The sequence below is a fragment of the Arabidopsis lyrata genome (genome assembly GCF_000004255.2).
Source record: "Arabidopsis lyrata subsp. lyrata unplaced genomic scaffold ARALYscaffold_1, whole genome shotgun sequence".
In the NCBI taxonomy this organism is placed as follows: domain Eukaryota; kingdom Viridiplantae; phylum Streptophyta; class Magnoliopsida; order Brassicales; family Brassicaceae; genus Arabidopsis; species Arabidopsis lyrata.
In genome coordinates this window covers 27,765,131-27,787,920 of record NW_003302555.1, presented here as the reverse complement: position 1 = coordinate 27,787,920, position 22,790 = coordinate 27,765,131, and the positions used below count along the sequence as shown (strand labels likewise).

At 34.4% G+C, this 22,790-nt stretch overlaps 3 protein-coding genes across 3 annotated transcripts; 2 read left to right on the top strand and 1 right to left on the bottom strand.

The window, feature by feature from the left end:
• Window positions 1-5,279: 5,279 nt before the first annotated feature.
• LOC9330426 (ATP-dependent DNA helicase fml1) lies at window positions 5,280-6,639 on the bottom strand. Its single transcript, XM_021012343.1, has 4 exons — window positions 6,374-6,639; window positions 5,988-6,285; window positions 5,755-5,904; window positions 5,280-5,673 (listed from the first exon to the last, which is right to left on the bottom strand). Exons 1-4 carry the CDS (start codon window positions 6,464-6,466, stop codon window positions 5,573-5,575), a joined length of 642 nt encoding a protein of 213 aa, XP_020868002.1. The 5' UTR covers window positions 6,467-6,639; the 3' UTR covers window positions 5,280-5,572.
• Window positions 6,640-7,274: 635 nt separating this feature from the next.
• Window positions 7,275-9,173, top strand: LOC9330425 (tobamovirus multiplication protein 3). Its single transcript, XM_002894318.2, has 8 exons — window positions 7,275-7,741; window positions 7,812-7,883; window positions 8,018-8,096; window positions 8,204-8,249; window positions 8,464-8,527; window positions 8,619-8,672; window positions 8,791-8,868; window positions 8,952-9,173. Exons 1-8 carry the CDS (start codon window positions 7,652-7,654, stop codon window positions 9,030-9,032), a joined length of 564 nt encoding a protein of 187 aa, XP_002894364.1. The 5' UTR covers window positions 7,275-7,651; the 3' UTR covers window positions 9,033-9,173.
• A 9,267-nt stretch (window positions 9,174-18,440) lies between these two features.
• LOC9330424 (protein PLANT CADMIUM RESISTANCE 8) lies at window positions 18,441-19,711 on the top strand. The gene is made up of 4 exons (XM_002894317.2): window positions 18,441-18,749; window positions 18,862-18,933; window positions 19,023-19,235; window positions 19,516-19,711. The coding sequence occupies exons 1-4, from the start codon at window positions 18,551-18,553 to the stop codon at window positions 19,596-19,598; spliced, it is 567 nt and encodes a 188-aa protein (XP_002894363.1). The 5' UTR covers window positions 18,441-18,550; the 3' UTR covers window positions 19,599-19,711.
• Window positions 19,712-22,790: the final 3,079 nt, after the last annotated feature.

Sequence of the window (22,790 nt, the reverse complement as noted above, 5' to 3'; positions counted from 1 at the left end):
AAGTAGGGAGTTGGGATTTAAAGATCTATCTAAATTCAATGATGCTTTGTTAGCAAAACAAGCATGGCGAATAATTCAGTACCCCAATTCTCTATTTGCTCGGATAATGAAAGCAAGGTACTTCAAAGATGATTCTATATTGGATGCAAAACAAAGAAACTATCAATTGTATGGATGGACATCTCTGCTTGCGGGATTAGATGTGATAAAAAAAAGGACGTAGATATCTTATTGGAGATGGAAAAACAGCTCGTCTTGGAAAAGATAATGTGATCGCTGCTCACCCACCGCGGCCAATCAAAACTATAGTCACAGAAGTAACGAATACAATAAGCCATCTTATATCAAAAGAAGGTTCATAGATTTTGGAACAAGCACAATATCTTACAAGTCATTGATCCTAGTGATCAAAGCTTCATTAACAACACATACCTCTCCCGAAATGAACCTCCTGATAGACTAATACTGTTCGTTCGGGTTATTGGCTACTTACACACGATCCTATGGATCCACAAATTCAACCAGCCATTCCCCATGGTTCAGTGGATTTGAAAAATAAGATTTGGAAGCTTCCGATCATTCCGAAAATTAAACACATGCTGTGGAGGATAACATCACGGGCTCTACCTACTCGTTCTAGATTAACTTCAAGAGGAATGAATATTGATCCACATTGTCCTCGTTGTCCAGCTGAAGAAGAATCGATCAGTCATGTTTTGTTTAACTGCAACTTCGCACACATAACCTGGCGTCTCTCAAATTCTCCACTATTGAATGGACATCAATTCTTAGATGATTCAGAGGAAAATGTAGCTTACATTGTAGAGTCTTATGGAAACCAAAACCTTACTGAAACTCGAAAACTACTTCCATTTTGGCTTATGTGGAAAATTTGGAAGGCTAGAAATAAATTGGTCTTTAATAACTTCAGAGAAAATCTATCACAAATCGTTTTACAAGCACAAGCCGAAGTGGAAGAATGGATTTATACATCGGGATCAAACTATGCGAAAACTTCTGAAACAAGACAGCCACAAACTCAGAAATCCACTTGGACAAAACCACCTATTTCCTTTGTTAAATGTAACTTTGATGCAGGTGTTGATATCAATTCTTCTCGGGGCACAACTGTAACACCCCCGCCCCGTCCTAAGAACATGAATGAGATGGGTAGCATCACGTGTGGTTGGCGACCGCCCGCAGACAAATCCGGCCTAAGATCACCCGAGGCCGCCCGACCGCAGAAGACCGCCCCTCGCGACCAAGGGACTAAAAGGCTTTGCAACCCGTACCGCGACCGCGAGTTGGGATTAGCCCTGACTGGACTAATTGGAGGAACACGAGAGTTTAAGAAAACACTTTTTTTATTCATATATAATGTATTGAAATACATTACCAACTACATATAGGTTTTGAGTACAAGAGCCGAAGCTCAAATCAGAATCATACATACTACACAAAAATAATACCATTTTACAAAGGTAACGCAAACTAGACCGGCTACCCTAACGTCCGTGCTTCCACTAAAGTTTATGAATAAGGATACCTACAAAAGAGAGTGAGGGATGAGCACTACTCGCCCAATGAGTCCTAGCTCCCTCTAACAAGCAATAATTCCCCAACCCAAAACCCAAAATAACAAACAACATGCGGAAGTATAACAAAATTCAAGCAATCAATAATCTAAACAAACAAGCTGGTTACCATGAGTGCGTCGACTACATGGAACCACATGCAACACATAATCAAACATAACTAGAAAACTCACCTTGATTCGGCTGAACGGTTTAGACTCGATCTATTCCTAACTCGAACTCAGCCTCCGATCTTTCCGACGAATCGGTCTGATCTAACCATCCAAGACGTTCCACCGAATCGTTGGATCGGAAGGTAGCATGCGCATCAGTTCGTCGAGGCTCGGAGAATCTATTCTGATTCCCGAGGTACTCGCCGGGCCGCACCCCTTTTCCGACCAACAGCTTCGTGGTCCGTTTGGTGTGAATGAGAACAAATGAGGCGGAAGGACTATTTATAGGGGTGGTAGGTCGGTTATGGGTGGATAGGCTCGTTCGGTCTAATCCGCAACTCTATCCAAAAGCGCGGATTAGGACAGACGATCTTATCCGTATGCGCGGATAGACTCGGACGATCTTATCTATAACGGATAGGCTTAAACGTTCTTATCCTCAGTAATACTTATCCTATTTCGTTCCTATCCACAACCATACTTATCCGAATTCTCGTCCCTATCCGATCTCGCTCTTATCCGAACTCGTCTCTATCCACAATAATACTTATCCGCTCACGACTATTCTAGGCCATTCATTCTAGTAAGCTTCTTAAACAACAACTTACCTATACAACACACTCGGCCTTACGTTTGGTCCGATCAATTAAAATCCCCGATCCTAAAGCATGATCTACATGATCCAATTGCCGATTACTCGAGCACAAGTAAAGCTCGACGAACACGTAGCGGCTCGTTTGGCAAATGGTACAAAGAAGCGTCTAGTAAGGGATGAGAAATAACTAATGGACATGGTACCGGGTGAAACACATCCCACATACTATGGGACATTACCGCTACGAACGGTGATCATCTTGTAGAACCATACCACGACGGGTTCACGCGTTCACTCGATGCATCCACACATTAGTCTCAGTCACCCAAATCCCCGTTCCCTTCGACACTCCCATCCGGTTCCCCGACCACTTACTAAAGACCATCTCCAAAACTGCCCGACCGATGTTCCGACAAAACAATACTCGTCCCGTAAGGACTTCTCTCGATCGTTCCGTTCGTTCGGCCTGCTAAACTATCAACTAAAACTTTTCGGACTAGTCCTAGTCCTGGTGACGGGTATTACAACAGCGGTTAAATAATTCGAGATAACCAAGGGGAGGCTAAAGCATGGGGTTCGTCAATGTTGGCTCACATTTCTTCTCCGTTAGAGGCAGAAACAAAGGCTCTGTTAGTGGCTATGCAGCAAGCTTGGATTAGAGGTTACAAGAAGATTCAATTCGAAGGGGATTGTGAGATTCTTATTAAGGCGATCACAGGTCTTTCATCACATAGCGAAATTGCAAATCTACTACTTGATATTGATCTTTGGTCATCCAGATTTTCCTCAGTTTTATTTACTTTTGTAAGACGTCATTGTAATAGCATAGCACATTTTCTTACTTCTCCTGCTTGTAACAATAAAGAGTTCTATTTTGACTCGGTGAATCAGCCTTTGTGGCTCAGAAACCTTCTTTGTAACGATTCAAGTTAATCAATATATTCAGTTTGCAGAAAAAAAAAAGTTTATGTGATTATTAATTTATTACATTAAAGAAACCATATATTTATATAAGGATTTTAAAAAATTATTACATTATTATTTTATCGAATTTTGCTAATTTTTATATTGTTCTGATCTGAGATCGAAAAAATTATTATTTTGTAGTATTTTTATTTTTTAATTTATCGAATATTAATTTATAGATATTTTACAGTATATATTAATTAACAGATGGTTGATATTAATTTAAGGGTTTGTTGGGAATATAGTACGTTTACGAAACTTAATTGGGAAAGTAGTACAGTTACTATTTATAATTAGGGAAACATTACATTATTCCTATTTGTGTAATAGAATTTGTGTGAGATAGGAGAGAAAGTGGGGTAGAGTGTAGAGAATGAAAATTACTAGTAGGGGCTTTATATTTGTGAGAAAGAGAACGTTGGTCATGGTTTTTTTTTTCTAATTTCTTTTATTTTCTCTATTATCTCTTATTCTCCCAAAGTCTCATAATTAAAATATTCGTTAGTAAATCTTTTGTTTCTAAAATTTATCAAATACATAAAAATCTATGTTTTTTTCTCTATCATTTGATATGCATTTTGTTTAAAAATTTTTTAAAAAATTATATTATAGACTACTGTATACAAAGAATGATTGTACAGATATAGACAAGTGTACAGAAGAATGACTGTACAGAAAAATGACTGTACAGAAGAGTGACTGTACAGAAGAATAACTGTACAGATATAAACCACTGTACAGAAGAATGATTGTACAGATATAAACTACTATACAGAATGATACATCTGTACAGTAAGATACATCTGTACAGCAAAATACAACTGTACAGAAGTAAATCTGTACAGAAGGATACATCTGTACAGAATGATACATCTGTACAGCAGGATACATCTGTACAGCAGGATACATCTGTACAGCAGGATACATTCGTTACCTTTCGATAGGCCTGGGCATTCGGGTTCGGTTCTTTTTTTTCGGGTATCGGGTCTATTCGGGTAGGGAGTCGAGACCTATTCGGGTATTCTAAAAATTCGGTTCGGGTTCGGTTAGGGTTCGGGTCGGTTTGGGTATTTTAATAAAAAAAAAAAGCAAAATACCCGAAAATAACCAAAAATACCCGAAATATTTTCGGGTTTGGGTCGGGTTCGGGTTTTTTACTCGTATATACCCAAATCTAACCGAAATACCCGATTTCTCAAAAATACATTGGTTACTCTTTGCACAAATATAACTAAAACTATCTAAAAATACTAAAATTACCCAAAAGAAAACTACATCATTAGTTACTTTTTAACCAAATATATCCAAATGTATCCGAATTACTCAAAAATACCTAGTATATTCGGATTTATGATTGTAATTTTAGGTATTTCGGATATAATAAGTATATATATAACTAATATTTTTAGGTGTATATTTGTATTTGGGTACCCATGGCTATTGGATTCGGTTCGGGTTTTTTCGGGTAGGAGGTCTTGGATCCATTCGGGTATTTTTAAAAATCGGTTCGGGTTCAGTTCGGATATTTTTTCGGGTTTTTCGGTTCGGGTGTTCGGTTCTGGTTATTTTGCCCAGGCCTACCTTTCGATGTCATGTATGTTACCTCTCGATAGGCTTGTTCTACGGGACAAGTACATGACAAATCTAGGAGCTGATACAAATAGAGAAAAAAAGATACCATCGGATGCGTCTAAGTCAATGGAAGGAACATTGGGAGGAATGAGCATAAGAAAGAATTTGCAGATCGCGTAAGCGAAGGCGAGAACGATCACGCGCCGACGGAATGAGCTAGGCATCAGTTTCAGCTTCAACATCTCAACGCCCATAAAGATCCGAGTAGTTAAAAACAAGATCCAATGAGTTTGATTTTGTATGATTATCAAGAGAAGAATTTTAGAGAGAAGAAGAGAGGAGAGATTTGGAGAGTGCAAAACCTGGAGGAGGTATGGTTTCCACCTACGAGGAGAACTATTGAATTTTGTAATCCTACACTTTCATACACTTTCATACACTTTCATGTAATTTGAGAACAAATTAAATAAGCATTAAGAGGTTTCAGCTCAGAATTTCGATATAATAAATCCGAGCATCACCTGACTGTATATCCTTCTCTAACACTTGTGAAGTGACAAAGAAAACCCGTTTGCTTTTCCACAAGAAGGCTCTTTTCGAAGGGCATGTCTGACCCGTCAAGTCAATAGTCCATTTCTCAAAAATATATCTAAAAGTCTGATAAAAGAAGCAAACAAATTCTCAACATCTGTTTAAAGAGAATCACATACTCGAGGTATTCCAACAATATTATGACACGCCTCAATCTGCTGCATCACAAGAGGCCTAGACGGTACCGCAAATACAATTTTACCTAACAACAACAACAACAATTACAGCCTTCAACTACATTTCTAAATCACTAATCAAGAGATTTTCAGATGGAGGTTTTTACCTTCTGGAAACAATCTGAAGTAATTATACATAACAACTGCAGCTATAAGCGTTTTACCAAGTCCCGTAGGCAAAGCCACCAATGTATTCGAAAACAAAGCGGTATTCGTTATAGCAAACTGATAATCTCTAAGAGGAACACTCCCATTCACTGAAACACCAAACACACAAACACATTATTCATCACGACACCACAACTTACAAAGATTTATCAGAAGTTACAATCTCCCAAACCTGGATAAATCCAAGTTTTAGCTGCCTCAGGATCAATACCAACTATAGGACTCTTATCGTTACCACCACCACATTCAAATTCATCAAAATTCGACTCGGAAACAACTTGATTCTCCGGTTTATGCTCGGTTCTTCTGATGAATTTATCGAGAGTAGATTGTCTTTTCACAGGAGGCTTAGTGCTATTTCTTGTAATTGGAGGATGAGCCAAAGGAGTGAAATGGAAAGAAGAAGAAGCATTGGAGGTTTTAAGACAAGCCAAGTCGATTTCTTTGACTGCTGCTTCCCAATCGAACTCCTGTAGGAGAAAACCCAGAAGTTGAAAAATTGAAAAATCGATTCAAATAACAAAATTTTCAGAAACCTAGAAAGAGATTTTAACTCACTTCGTCTTCTTCGATGGTTTCTATTGGAACCCTAGATCCCATCTCTCTCTCCGACCCATCTCTGCAATTTTGTTCCATCTCTACAACTTTCATCTCTCTCTCTTGTTGAAATCTCCAATCAATCTACTTTAAAGACGTGATTGATGATAGAGAATTGGAGGTGGCGAATCTGAGGGAGAGAAGAAAAAGTTTAGTTGGGTTGTTGGAGAAGAGATTGATCGAAGAAGAAGAATGATGGAATCAGATGCTGGGAGAGAGAGAGAAAAGAGACGTCTTTTTTTTTTGATTAAGAATGGCAACATTGTGAATATGAGTTTTTGATAAGGTTTTTCTGGCCATTACACACTTTATCTTCTATTAGTGTAACAGTAAAAGCTGGGTGTTTTTTCCAATTGTAAATAGTGAACCGACTACCTGTACAATTAAGTTCAAAAAACGTACTATTTTGCAACTTATCCCTTAATTTAACTAGAAATGTCGTCATGTAAGAGTTGATCAACAACACAAACAGGAATAATTCTTCTTTCGACAAGTAATATAACAGGAATAATTCTTCTTTCAAATTGCAGTTTTTATTTTTGATTTTCGCTTTGGAATATTTAAGTTTGTTTTATTCAGTCAAGATTTTACAAAATTATTTCTCAAAAAATAACTTTTTAAAAAATCAATTTGATTGAAAAACTAAATCTTGTTATATCACAATCTTGTTTTGGATTTTTATAAGCCATGAATTTTTATAGTTTTTAAATACTTTTTGGATTTTGGATTTAGAATTTTGGTTGTGTTCTGTTTTTTTTACTAAATTTTATTGGTAAGTTTTTTTATGTTCTGGTTTTAGTTATATATTTTTTTAATGATTTCTAAGATTTTTTTTAATATATGTTTAAATTACTAAAATGAATACCTAAATCGTATCAATAAAAAATTATTTAAAAAGAATAACTAACAGAATTTTACAAATAATACAAAATTTTGATATGTGATACGAAAGATATAATAGGGATAAAAATGTTATTTAAAATTTTTATTTCTCAGAACTTTGCTCTCATATAGCAAAACAAATTGAAATTTAGTTAAAGATAAATGGCTAATAACAATAGCAATTCTTTAAAAAAAAAAAATTCTAAATGAAAAAAAAAAGTGGGGTGAAAAAGACTGATTTGAAGGAGAAGCCCATATATGAACGAGGGTTTCTACTTTATTTTCATTGAAAATTGGTATAAACACTACAAACATTTTTTCTAAATTTCCAAAACTTTGATGGTTATATTGTAGATTATGCAACATATCTTGCTTGATATTCCAAGTCTTGGTTTCTTCACAACCTATGCTGTTCTGATTCTCTTCTGGGCAATGATTCACTATCAGGTAATTTCTGAATTTTTTTTTTTCCTTCTTTGGTTCTGATATATTTACTCCACACTCTATGACTGGACAGGCGCGTGCGATATCCACCGATGGACTAAAGCCAAGCTTCTTCACAATTAATGCAATTGTATATGTAGTTCAGGTATATTAATATATACTATATAATTTTGTTTGTGAAATCTAAAAGACGTTTGTGAAAATTCAAAATGTAATTTTGTTTTTGTGAAAATTCAAAATGTAATTTTGTTTTTGTGAATATGGGTGTATAACTTTCAGATATCTCTTTGGTTGGTTTTGTGGTGGAACCCTATTCGAGTTATGGTAATCCTATTCCTATCTAAGATGTTCTTAGCAGGTAATCTGTTTCCATCCAATTTCACCCAAGCATGGTTACACAATATTTCTCTTGCTATATAATATATAGTACATTGGTTCTCAACTCTCTTGTGAATATAATTGTAGGTGTTTCATTGTTCGTCGCCCTTGGATTTTTACTTTACGGTGGAAGGTAAAACTGTCGACATTTGACATTTGACATATGAAATTGTGTTGCCTAGAGTCACCATTGAGGAACAAGTCATCTTGCTTGCATTCTTGTTCTCCTCTTACGCATGGCTAGACTAGATTCTCTTGGTGCTAAAGCCGAGTACATTTTCGTACCATTTAATATATTCATGCATTGGAGCTTGATTTCTTGTCCTTGTATGTCTATTTTCTGGCAGGCTTTTGCTAATGTTGCATCGCTTTCCAGTAGAATCTAAAGGGCGTAGAAAAAAGATGAAAGAGGTGAAACATCAAATTGTACAACGATATCAATCAAGTTTTACTATATGACGCATCATGACTCTTTCCACTCTTTCTCTCTTATGTATGGTAGGTTGGTTGTGTGACAACAATATGCTTTACGGGTTTCCTCATCCGATGTATCATGGTAAAGACACACACACACACACACACATGTTTATGTTGATATCTACCAATCCTTACCTTCTTGCTTAGACTTTATAATGAACAACTAACCAAAGGTTTTGTCATTTAATATGGTTTAGATGTGCTTTGCTGCTTTCTACGAGGGCGCAAACCTTGATGTGATGGATCATCCCATCCTTAATCTCATATATTACTTGGTAAGCTCTCTCTTAAACAAATCATAGAGTCTTAATCAAACCATTGTTTCTGCTTGAAAACTAATCTTGTTTCTTAATTACAGTTGGTAGAGATATTGCCGTTTTCTCTCGTTCTGTTCATCTTGAGAACCCTACCACCAAAACGACATGTACACGAAAGTTAATGATCATCAGACCAATTTTAATCCCAAAATTCTCTGAAGAATCTCAAGCTTTCTATCTCATTTGGATGTTAGCTTTAATAATCTAAGCTTTTGATCTTGATGGTCTTCTCCATTGACGGGCTTTTGAATATATCTGTTTGACACAATTTCTTCAAGTCTAATGCGGTTAATTAATTGATTTACCCCCTCTGTTTAAATATAATTCTTTCATGTTTTTAAGGATTTTTAACTAATTTTTAAATATTTGCTAACCCAATGTCCGTGTTTGTGAGTTTGTGTTAAAGGCCGGGTTTAGGATCCAAGACAACTAAATTAATAAAACTCTGATATACAATTTTGATGTATCTTCTCCTCATACTTATTGATTAAAACACTTAGCTGAAATTACAAGGAAAGAAGTTGACAAGAGAAGGGAATGGTCAATCCCTATTTATCAGTAATTTATTAGATTAAATTCTTGTTCATATTTATTTCATATCTGGAACATACTAATTCGTTTCCGATGATAATTTTCCGATTAAATTTTGGGCGTTCGACGACCAAAAAAATTGGGTGTTGACAAAAAATAACAGTAATCTATAAAAATAAAAATTTGGTATCATTTGATCAAAAAAAAAAATTTTGTATCAATCACTATACCACAATATCTTTTATGTATATGTATATTGATGAGCAAACTAATGAATCTTATAGGCCTTAAATGGTAACATAACAAAAACATTCAGCGGGATTCAGCAGATTCAGCAATTCCGCAGTCACCATTTGCATAAAACTAAATTCAGCCAGATTCAACAGTTTTTTCAGCACCAATAAATACGTAGATTCGTTTATATCTGGTAAAAATTTGGATAATAACGAGCACATAAGTCGAATTAAAATATTTTGGATATCAAAAATTACACATCAAATTTATATTCTTAAAATAAGTCAGATTATACACAAACGATATATAAATAATTCAGATACATAATATATCACTACCACAATATACAAGAGACGAATTCATATTCGGAAAACTATAGACATTTTTGGATAATTTTAATAATTTTAATAATTTTTAGATAATGTAAAATTTCGCAAAAACAACATAAAATAAAAAAATTAGATAATCTATACTCCCTCTGTATTTGAAAAAATGTCGTTTCAACTGTTTTTAGGTTAATTAAGAAAAGGCACAGAATTACAAAACTAACCTTAAGAGAAACGATTATTTACAATTATATTTTTGGTATCTGTAGTTTTGGTAATTTAGACTGATTAATTATGATCAATTAATTGGGGGTAATTTAGGAAATTTTATGCAAAAGTTGTTAAAATGACAACTAATTAAAAACACAGAAAAAAGGCTAGAACAGTTATAAATCACATATTGGATGGACTCCATAACCGTGGGCCTAATCCATATCCTAGAAGACTCATGTCCATGTTCTTGAAGATTCTCCTTATGACGGTTTATTTTATACTTAGTGGGCTTTTGGGCTTTAGGGTTTACTAGCCCAATGAGGATTTGTCTTCCCTTGTCATGTATATATATGTATCGAAACCTCATTCATTAATGAATAAAACAACAAGTTTTACAACACGTTATCAGCACGACTTGCTCTTAACGAAAACCCTAAAACCCTAACCCTAAAAATCGCGGCACAGTTCATCGCCGACACTGTTCATCACCGATACTGTTCACGCTGACACTGTTCATCGCTGACACTGTTCATCGCCGATACTGTTCACGCCGACACTGTTCATCGCTGACACTGTTCATCGCCGTACAGTTCATCGCCGACACTGTTCATCGCCGACACTATTCATCGCGGCACAGTTCATCGCCGACACTGTTCATCGCCGACACTGTTCATCGCGGCACTGTTCATCGCGACACTGTTCATCGCGGTACTGTTCATCGTGGTACTGTTTGCGGTTCGTTGCAGCAGCGTGAGTTACCGAGGTCTTTAGCTCCCGGTTCTAGTCCATACAACCCCATAAGGTGAAAGGTAGCATCAAAATTCTAAAGCTAAAGAACTAACAATTGAACTTGAAAGTTAAGCAAAGAGAAACCCTAAAACGAATGATGATTGATTAAGTGATTGCTTTGCTTGTATGATTCGATTGCTTGCTTGATCCGATTGCTTGCTTGCTCAATTGTTTAACTCGTTTAGGTTGCTAGAAAAGTTGATTATCGCTTAAGCTAAACTCGCCTAAGTTGCTAGAGAAGTTTTAATTATCTAAACCTAAAAATCGCAAATCGAAAATACCTAAACTAAGGCCGAAACTTTAAAAGCCTAAAACCCTAAAACTAAATCAGAACTAATCCGAAAATTCCATAAGTATAAATCGGCTTGCTTGAGGTTGTTTAGGTTGTTAGATTGATTGTTTCTTGATTACATGCATAAGTTGTTAGAAACCCTAAAACTAAAATCGCATGAACCCTAGAAAAACTTAGAAGAGATAATCCTAAAAGAAAATCTTAAAACCCTAAATCCTAGGGATAATAAGAAATCTTAAAATCCTAAATAAAATAGGAAATTCTAAAAACCTAAAATCTTAAAATAAAATAGAAAATCTTAAAACCCTAAATCTTAGGGATAATAGGAAATCTTAACAACCCTAAATCCTAAATAAAATAGGAAATCTTAAAATCTAAAATCATAAGTGAAATAGGAAAATTAATCCTAAAGTAAAGAGGAAAGTAAATCCTAAAAGGAAAAGGAAAAGTTAATCCTAATCAAAAGAGGAAATCTAATCCTAAGCAAAAGAGGAAAGTCAAATCCCTAAGTAAATCGATTCATGGTTCGGTCTCAAATACCGCATGACACTAACGATTACATGATTTTGACTCAAAACTTTTCCTTGTAGATGTTGAATTACAACTTGTACTTTACTGCCCTAAATCTCTTAGGAGATAATTATTTTAAAATGGGCAATGGATACTAAGATTATCCTAAAGTCAAAAGGACTTGGTGAATGTATCTAATAAGGCAAGAATGCCAAGAGAGAAAGATAGATACAAGGCAATATTAGCCACCATCTTATTGATAGTCTCATAATCCAGGACTATAAGTCTGTGGATGAGTCTATTGCTAGATGAGCAAAATAATGACTTACAGATAAAAACAGTGAATTACGACCTCATAGATTAACCCCATTACCTAATGCCAATAAGGCCGCAGAGGATAAGAAAGAATCCAAAGAATCTAACCACGTCTAAAGTGATAGACCACACGGCCGTGACCGTGGTGGATGGAAAGGACGTGGTTGTGGCCACTATAACTCATCCGGCTGTGGGAACCACTTTAACCGTGGATGTAGACCCAATTCCGGCCGTGGTCGAGGGCGAGGACGATGTGGTATTTCCAAACCACAACACTCGACCAAATGAGTATGCCATAGATGGGGTATTGAAAGGACGTGGTTGTGGCCACTATAACTCATCCGGCCGTGGGAACCACTTTAACCGTGGATGTAGACCCAATTCCGGCCGTGGTCGAGGGCGAGGACGATGTGGTATTTCCAAACCACAACACTCGACCAAATGAGTATGCCATAGATATGGAATGGGAAACCATTGGGCTAAGATATGTAGGACTTCCAAACATCGTTGTGACCTCTATCAAGAGAGTGTAAAAAGGAAGAATCCTAAAGCCCATTTGGTATATAAAGATGGTGAACATGATCAAGATGATCTAATAGAGTATGAAACTTCTGATTGCATAAAAGAATCAAGTTGATAAATCTTACTTCGACATCAAAACCTCTATGTTTTTCTTTGCATTTTATGTGTTTATTGATTGTTATTTGCTTGAATTTATTTTATATTATTTTATGTTTAGAACATGATTCTTGTCCATATAAGAAATGGCTGAGGACAAGAACATAATTGTGGTGGATAGTGGAGCCACACAAAAGACAAGAGATATTTTCCTAAATCTCATAATAAAAATGCCAAATTAGCACTATAGCGGGTATAACAAATCTTATTGAGGGCTACGACCAAGCCCATATTCTATTACCAAATGGCACGCATCTTGAACTAAGCGATGCCCTATATTCACCCAGCTCGAAGAGGAGCTTATTAAGTTTCAAAGATATAAGATTGAATGGTTTCCATATTGAAACAAAGGGTGAAGGGAACAAAGAGATCACCCAAGGACATAAGAAAGTCCTAGAGACTATACCCGCATTATCCACTGGTCTCTACTATGCTAAAATCGATATGATCGAAGCTAATATGGCAATGAACAAAGAGTTCATCGAGAAATTCACTTTATGGCATGACCGGCTTGGCCATCCGGGTCATAGTATGATGCGTAAGCTTATTCAAAGGGGCACACCCTAAAAGAGAAAAGAGTTATCCCTAAGAATTTCACGTGTGAAGCATGTTCACAAGGGAAACTCATTATAAGGCCATCACCGGCTAAGGTAAATAAAGAGACCTTAAAATTTCTGGAAAGGATACAAGGAGATATATGTATGGTCCTCATTGATGCATCGACAAGATGGTCGCATGTTTGTCTCCTATCTACTAGAAACCAAGCGTTTGCTAGGTTATTGGCCCAGATAATAAGACTGCAAGCCCACTTTCCAGACTTTCCGCTTAAGACTATACGTCTAGACAATGCTGGTGAATTCACGTCCCAAGCGTTTAATGACTACTGTATGTCCATGGGGGTAAGTGTGGAACATTCCGTAGCACATGTACATACACAGAATGGATTAGCGGAATCCTTCATTAAACGAATTCAAATGATAGCTCGACCATTACTCATGAGGTCAAAGCTCCTAGTAGCCGCTTGGGGACACGCTGTTTTACATGCATCAGAACTTATACGCATAAGGCCATCTAGTGAACATAGATATTCACCATCCCAATTACTCATGGGTCATGAGCCAGACATATCCCATCTAAAGACTTTCGGGTGTGCCGTATATGTACTGATTGCTCCACCACATAGAACAAAGATGGGACCTCAAAGGAGGATGAGAATATATGTTGGATTTGATTCTCCCACCATTATTAAGTATCTAGATCCAACTACGGGTGATCTATTTAAGGCTAGATACGCGGATTGTCATTTTAATGAATCCGAATTTCCTACTTTAGGTGGAGAGACAAACAAGCTGGTCAAAGAAATATCATGGAATCAAACATCCTTAAATTGGCAAGATCCTCGGACTCTGATGTGTGATTCAGAGGTCTATAAGATAATAAATTTGCAAAAGCTAGCTAATGAATTGCCAGATTCCTTTGATGACCCAAAGAGAGTTATAAAAGCGTACATACCAGCTTGTAATGCACCAGTACGTATTGATGTTCACAAGGAACACAATCAAGTTGCTACAGAGTCTAGACAACGTAAGAAACGTGGTAGACCAATAAGTTCCAATGATAAAAACCCTCGAAAATTAAAGAAAGGTGCAATAGGAATCCGAGGTTACTAAGGAAACCATCCCAGAAATGGAGATAAGGCCGGCCGGCTCTAAGGTACAGGTACCATATAATGTAGCTTGGGACGCCAAGCTGCAAAGTATTAAAGGTCCTGACCATAATAAATCTCAAATCGATTATATCATGTCTGGAACATAATGGAACATATAAGAAATGTCGACATAAGATGATTTTGCATGCAAGGTAGCACTTGAATTTATGAATATAAATGAGGATCAGGAGCCCACGTCTATACTATAGCGCACTCAAAGACTTGATTGATTAAATGGTACAAGACCATAAAACGTGGAGCTAAGAATCATTAAGAAAAGTAATGAGTTTGGTCCGACCTTAAGGACACCATTCGATGTAAAAACCAGTAGGACACAAATGGGTCTTTGTGAAGAAGATAAATGAGAATAATGAAATCGTGAGATATAAGGCATGGCTTATAGCACAAGGATTCTCACAAAGACCGGGGATAGATTATGAAGAAACATACTCCCCTGTGGTGGATGCTAAGACATTTAAATTTTGCTAAGTCTGGCTATATAAAGAAAAAGACTTGATTTGCGGCTAATGGATGTAATGCCTGCATATTTATATAAGTCCACTGGATAATATATATGAGATTACTAGAGGGTATTGAGCTCAAAGATAAAGATAAGAAAGGGTCTCGAGACCAATACTGCATAAGGCTGAACAAATCACTTTATGGACTGAAACAAAGTGGACGCATGTGGTACAATAGATTAAGTGAGTACCTAGTCAGAGAAGGTTATAAGAATGATCCCATCAGTCCATGTATCTTCATAAAGAAATTTGCAAACAAAGGGTTTGTGATAATAGCAGTATATGTGGATGATTTAAACATCCTTGGAACCTCTGGGAAATCGCCCAAACAGTCGAATATCTAAAGAAAAAAATTCGAGATGAAAGACCTAGGCAAGACAAAATTCTGTTTGGGATTGCAACTTGAGTACGTGAATAATGGAATCCTTGTGCATCAAAAGGCATATACTGAAAAAGTACTCAAGAGATTCAATATGGACCAGGCCCACCCATTGAGCAGCCCAATGGTGGTGAGAAGCCTCGGATTGGATAGTGATCCATTCGGTCCGAAGAAGGATGAGGAAGAAGTTCTCGATCCTGAAGTGCCATACCTTAGTGCCAAAGGAGCGTTAATGTACTTGGCTAGCCACACTAGACCAGACATATGTTTTGCCGTGAACCTCCTTTGTCTAAATTTAGTTCATGATCAACCCAAAGGCACTAGAAAGGTTTGAAGGAAGGTTTGGTTAAATTTTAAATTCTATTCTTCCTATGTTTGTTTATTTGGGTTTTATTCTATACTGATCTTACCAAAGAAGGTCTAGTTTGCCTTGGTTTAGTTTGTTTTGCTGATGCAGGTAAGATCAGATTATGGCATGGTCAATAAATAGGAACTACGTGTGGCTTGATCCCTTCCAAGGGTACGTAGGCAGCCTTCTTCAAGGCGCAGCTACTACAACATCAAAGACCATCATATGTGAAGACAACGTAGCCATGTATCGCTCAGCTCAAGGACGGCTACATCAAGGGAGATCGGACAAAGCACATTCTACCTAAGTTCTTCTTCACGCATGACCTACAAAAGGATGGTGAAGTTCGAGTGGTACAAGTTCGATCCAGCGACAACTCAGCCGATCTCTTTACCAAGGCATTACCAACATCGACATTGAGGAAGCTCACGCATCAAATTGGAATGCGGAGACTTAAGGACTTGCAGGGATGACCAAAACAGGGGGAGTAATACGTGCTGTACTCTTTTTCCTTAACCATGGTTTTGTCCCAATGGGTTTTCCTGGTAAGGTTTTAATAAGGCAGCATCCCCAAGCGTATTACTGAGATCCTTTGGCATCTACACGGTTATGTCATCCAAGGGGGAGTGTTATAAATCACATATTGGATGGACTCCATAACCGTGGGCCTAATCCATATCCTAGAAGGCCCATGTCCATGTTCTTGAAGATTCTCCTTATGACGGTTTATTTTATACTTAGTGGGCTTTTGGGCTTTAGGGTTTACTAGCCCAATGGGGATTTGTCTCCCCTTGTCATGTATATATATATATGTATCGAAACCTCATTGATTAATGAATACAACAACAAGTTTTACAACAAGAACGACATTTATTCAAATACGGAGGAAGTATTATATTACCATTTTAATTTCTTAAATTAAATTATCAATATTATTTTACATAGCTTCATTAATTATCTACATATTTCATAGTTTAAAAACTAAATATGGAAGAATAACTCAATTTTACTAACCAACTAGATTTGAACCCGCGGTACACCGCGGGGCTATAATTTTTTTTAAAAAAATCTAAATATAATTAGTTTTGTTTATTAATAGAGAGTATAATATAATATTTCGACCTATTTTATAAATGTATCATCCATATATCTATATTAATAGTTTTGAGTATATTAATTGTGTTTTAGGTTTAAATGGTATATCTATATATACACTTAAACGACATTTGGCTTTCTTCTTCTTCTTGCCTCAGTTTAGGAGAAAGATTTTTCTTGCGGTACACCGCGGAGCTATTATTTAAAAAAAAGATTTTTCTTCCTTAAATTTCCAAATCTAGATTTTACCCCGCGGTACACCGCGGGTCGATTTTTTTATAACTAAAAAATTATTTTGCAAAATTTTAAGTTGTATTTGTTTTGTTAATATTGTTTATTTTGTTTAGTGTTTCTGATTTTATAATTAAATTTTGATTTTTAATTCTAGGATTTCATCCATAGTATATTGTTTAATATTAATATTGATCTACACCCGTTGCACCATATAACCCCGTCCCGTAAAATTAAACATCATTTGTTATTTTTTTTTAATAATATTTTTATCCACTACGGGTCGCAGGTTCATGCGGATAAGCCCGTAGAGAGTTGCGGATTTGCGGGTCGACCCGCCAAAAGAGAAGCTATCTTTTGAAACCCTTTGTTTTGTTTAGAGGTTTTAAGAAAATATCCTAAAAAATAATTTTCATTATATGAAAAAAAAGAAGTAGAAGAAATTGTAGTATCAACATTCCCGATTTTTACACCACTCGTTACAATTAATTTTTTTTTTTGCAGATAAAAATCAGAAGTTAACTAAGTCGAGATTTTTAAAAAGATTGTGTAGAGATTTTTGGTAAATTGTTGAGAACATATTTGATTTCAAAATCTTTACTTAAATAGATAAGGAAAAATTTTGTAGAGACTTTTGCTAAATATATGAGAAATGAATTTCAATTAAAAATCTTTACTTAAATAAAAAAAATCTAAATAATTAATGCTAATGGCATGTCATTGTAAATACATCTCAACTTCAGGATTTATTTGCTAATTGTGATCCAAAAATGTATATATAGATATATTATTTATATTAGTATTTATTTTAGATAATTTAGTATTTATTAATTAGTATAACAGTTAATTAGATCATTAGATAATTTTATCTATTTTATTTTGATATTTTCTTAATTATTTTATTAATATTCATAATTATTTGACGATATTTTTTAGTTAAAGTCTTTATTATTTTGATAGATTCTACCAAAAATCACAAAAACATTCAGCTAGATTCAGCGGTTACCATTTGAAAATGTAAAAATTCAGATAGATTCAGCTAAAAATTACTAAAAATTCAGTCAGATTCAGCAATTCAGCCGGATTTAGCTAGATTCCTTGGTTACCATTTAGACCCATAGTATTTTGGTTTTGCTCGCAACTTGCTTTAGAAAATTAATATCAAAGAGATAGGTTCGAGACGTTGACTTTGATTGAGACCTTTTACTCAGTATTATCCATTGACTTTTAACATATCGACCGTTGAAAAGTCAAAACTTAAATGTGAACTACGTCATTCAAAATTTCTTCTTTCTTTTCGGCATAGAAGTTTATTCGTTTACTCATAAGAAAAACTCAATTTTTCCATTGAATATTATTTAATTAATTTCATGGCTAAGGAGAAATAGAAACCTTCTCTTTCTCAAATTTTCCTATAAATCAACCCTTACGTCAAAACTAGCTTGCTACACTTAACATATCAATCAAATATGGGTCGTGTCACTACACCACCAGTGGAGGATCCAAACAACGGTATACCGGTTCCGCAAACGGGTACACCCAACCAGCGAACCGGAGTTCCCGTGAGTCAATTCGCGCCGCCAAATTATCATCAAGCTAATGTTAACCTATCTGTTGGGAGGCCATTTAGCACTGGTTTGTTTGATTGTCAAGCAGACCAAACCAATGGTATTGTATCCCACATACACTCTTATACGAGTTTATAGATATTTATATTTCTTGCTAAAGATTCAAAATTAATGGACTAACTAATCTTTAAAACATTGTTGTTGTTGTGCAGCCATTATGACAGCAATCTTACCTTGTGTGACATTTGGACAAATAGCGGAAGTACTGGATGAAGGAGAGACGAGTATGTATTGGTTTACACAATGTGAAACCGAAATCAGATTCTTCACTAATACGACTTTTTATAGCTCATATTGATTTTTTTTTTTGCAGCTTGTCCTCTTGGAAGTTTCATATACTTGTTGATGATGCCGGCTTTATGCTCACAATGGGTGATGGGATCAAAGTATAGGGAAAAAATAAGGAGAAAATTTAATCTTGTGGAAGCTCCATATTCAGATTGTGCCAGTCATGTCTTATGCCCTTGTTGCTCTCTTTGTCAAGAATACAGAGAGCTCAAGGCTAGGAATCTTGATCCTTCTCTAGGTACTAACTCAAAAACTCAGATTCAAGTCAAATATGTATAGTCCAATAATTTTATTTGATATAAGAGTTCAAGTGTGGTTAGTTTAATCGATTAGAGGAAAACTATTTGGTTATAATTAACCGGATTTTCAATTTGTGGATCCATCACAATTACATGATATATTCTGTTTTCGGATCTAGGGATAGTATGAACCAAACACATAAATTTCTTAATCATCAAAAATAATATATGTATATAAAGATTTTGAATATTGTGTCAAAAAAATGTCTATAATTGCAGGTTGGAATGGGATACTTGCTCAAAGACAATATGAGAGTGAAGCACCAAACTTTGCTCCTACAAATCAATATATGTCTAAGTAAACATTTGATTATAGTTGACTTCCATATTTGTTACACAATATTTGTGGACCATTGTACAATGCAAGTGTGCTATATTAAAATTTGCAATTCAAGTGTGAGATTGATTATATTTTCTTTTGTTTTGTGGTAGCTATCATATAAAATAATTACATCTGTACTTATTGAATAGCAATAAAAAGTTACATATACATATATATATATATATATATATATATATATATTTGTGTTAGAAAAAATGAATTTCGATAATTACATAGTGTAATTAATTACATCCGTAAATCTAAACTTTCTGTCTTTATTTTTGCTGTTGTATCTCAACTGTTTTTCATTATTATGAGTTTGGACTATGTATATAACTACAAGAAAAACAAGATTTTTCCGACTAGTTAAACCTGTTTGACAAAAAGATTATGGATCAAAAGTCAAATATATCTTAAGGTTTCAGTTTTTCAACCGCTGTAAATTTTGGGTAGTTTCAAACTATTTGAATTATTTATGCAAAAAATTGTTATTAAATGTGTCTCTAATGTGGTATAAAAAGAATCAGAGCTCCACAATCTATATATAATAGCAATCTAATAAATACCATTTGCACATCTGAACGGTTGTTTCTTTTTACCGCAACCTTTCGTTTAAATCGGTTATTTTTTTACGGTTATTTTGGTTGCTTTTTTTAATCGCAATTTTCGTTATAATCGGTTACTTTTACGGTTATGTCGTTTCCAATAAATACAATTTGCACATCTGAACGGTTGCATCTTTTTATTGCAACTTTTCGTTTAAATATTTATGGTTACTTTCGGTTGTGTTTTTATCGCAACTCTTCGTTAAATATTGACGATTACTTTTTTATTGACGGTTATTTTTCGGTTGTGTTATTGTAACATTTAAAATATTAGCGGTTAGTTTTTCGTTTGTGTCTTTTTATCATAATTTTCTGTTAAAATATTGACGGTTATTTTTTTCGGTTGTGTCTTTTTATCGCAACTTTCCGTTAAAATATTGACAGTTATTTTTCTCGGTTGTGTCTTTTTATCTCAACTCTCCGTTAAAATATTGACGGTTATTTTTCACGGTTAAGTCTTTTTATCGCAGCTCTTCGTTAAAATATTGACGGTTACTTTTTTCGTTGACGGTTATTTTTCGGTTGTATATTTTTTATCGCAACTTTTCGTTAAAATATTGACGGTTACTTTATACGTTTGTGTCTTTTTGTCATAACTTTCTGTTAAAATATTGACGGTTATTTTTTCTTGGTTGTGTCTTTTTGATCGCAACTCGTCGTTAAAATAACTACGGTTACTTTTTTCGTTGACAGTTATTTTTTTTGTTGTGTCTTTTTATCCTAACTTTCCGCTAAAATATTGACGGTTACTTTTTTTGTTTGTGTCTTTCTATCGCAACTTTCCGTTAAAATATTGACGATTATTTTTCTCGGTTGTGTCTTTTTTATCGCAACTCTTCGTTAAAATAATTGCGGTTATATTTTTTCGCTGATAGTTCTTTTTTCGGTTGTGTCTTTTTATCGTAACTTTCCGTTAAAAATATTGACGATTACTTTTTTCGGTTATGTCATTCTATCGTAACTTTCCATTAAAATATTGACGGTTATTTTTTCTCGGTTGTATTTTTTTTATCGAAACTTTCCGTTAAAATATTTACTGTTATTTTTCTCGGTTGTATCTTTTTATCGCAACTCTTCGTTAATATATTGACCGTTATTTTTTTTCGGTGATGGTTATTTTTTTGGTTGTGTCTTTTTATCGCAACTTTCCGCTAAAATATTGACTGTAACTTTTTTTTCGTTTGTGTTTTTTTTTATCGGTACTTTGCGTTAAAATATTGACGGTTATTTTTTCTAATTTGTATTTTTTAAAATCGCATCTTTGTTGAAATAGTGACGGTTATTTTTTTGCGTACAGTTCTATTTTTCAATTATAGTCATATTTTTTTTCAGTTTACGGTTGTATCTTTTTAGTTGCATCTATTCATTTAAAATTACATTTCTTCACTATATTTCATTGCATTTTTTCGTCACAATTTTTTGTATGAATAATTGTCTATTTAAATGTTCGTGACTTCTGAACTCTAAATAATTGTCTTTCTTTAGTTCCCAAATTTATGTTCTTTAACATAGATTATTTGTTTTATGATGAATCAAAAAAAAAAATCTGTAAAGTGGATCTAAATTCTTAATTCTCTAAACTATTTCTAAACATACATCATTTTAATATTAAAAAAATTCTTCCGATTTTTGATTTAACCAAAGTTTTTTGGAATGATTATAAAAAGAGAGAAGTTTTTATCAACTTTAAATATAAAATTCTAATGAAGATACCGACAATTTTGTTCTTAGAATTGGACTGTGTATACAATAACTTTTTTATTTAGCTATTTTATATGATAACAATAATTTTTTTTTTATTTTATCTTAAAGCAATATATATGGGTTGTATACAACAAAATATTGATTCTGATTTAGCACTATTACAAAGTTCGAATATGAGAAGACATCCTGATGTGACGTTTGTGATTGAGCGCTTTAAATGTGGTAAGCGTCAAATAAACAGTTTCAAATAAAATAGTAATCCTGAAATCATCTTCATTATTAGGAATAAAGCAATGATTCCAATTCGTCACATGAATGTTCGAGGAAAAAGTTTTTTTTTTACTCAGTTAATTAATCAATACAAATATAAATTTATGAGATCGTGTAAATGTTTATTTGTTTGTTATAGATGTAATTTACGTCATCAAATTTTATATCTTCTCGAATATATATAATAAACTAAATATTAATTTTATATTTAAAGAACAGTGGACAAGCAAATAACACCAATTCTTCTGCGTTCTTAGTCACCCATAAACCATGCTGAGTACCGATTCCATCCGAATTTTTGGGTTTTGACCCGCTAGAATTTTTCATCTCTATATTATAACTTCTTTTTATGTATATTGTCACTTATAAATAATTTTACATTTATAAAAGTTGTTTCAAAAGTGTTTTTAATCATAATTTTTCTTTTTTTACATTTTTATTCATAAATTGTTTTAACATCTTTGAAAATATTTACGATATAGCTTTAAAACATAGTTAATTTTATGTAATAATTCAACTTTTTGAATATATTATCATAATAATTTAATACATAAACACAATCAAATGTATTTGTTAAAAATGAGTTCCCCGCG

Excerpts from the sequence above, each read along its gene's own strand:
- LOC9330426 (XM_021012343.1), bottom strand. The coding sequence starts at position 6,466 with ATGAAAGTTGTAGAGATGGAACAAAATTGCAGAGATGGGTCGGAGAGA. Across the intron at positions 6,286-6,373 it reads AAACCATCGAAGAAGACGAA|GAGTTCGATTGGGAAGCAGC; the intron begins GTGAGTTAAAAT and ends TTTCTCCTACAG. Across the intron at positions 5,674-5,754 it reads CTTCAGATTGTTTCCAGAAG|GTAAAATTGTATTTGCGGTA; the intron begins GTAAAAACCTCC and ends TGTTGTTGTTAG.
- LOC9330425 (XM_002894318.2), top strand. The coding sequence starts at position 7,652 with ATGCAACATATCTTGCTTGATATTCCAAGTCTTGGTTTCTTCACAACC. Across the intron at positions 8,528-8,618 it reads GTAGAAAAAAGATGAAAGAG|GTTGGTTGTGTGACAACAAT; the intron begins GTGAAACATCAA and ends TATGTATGGTAG. Across the intron at positions 8,869-8,951 it reads TTAATCTCATATATTACTTG|TTGGTAGAGATATTGCCGTT; the intron begins GTAAGCTCTCTC and ends TCTTAATTACAG.
- LOC9330424 (XM_002894317.2), top strand. The coding sequence starts at position 18,551 with ATGGGTCGTGTCACTACACCACCAGTGGAGGATCCAAACAACGGTATA. Across the intron at positions 18,750-18,861 it reads TCAAGCAGACCAAACCAATG|CCATTATGACAGCAATCTTA; the intron begins GTATTGTATCCC and ends GTTGTTGTGCAG. Across the intron at positions 18,934-19,022 it reads ACTGGATGAAGGAGAGACGA|CTTGTCCTCTTGGAAGTTTC; the intron begins GTATGTATTGGT and ends TTTTTTTTGCAG.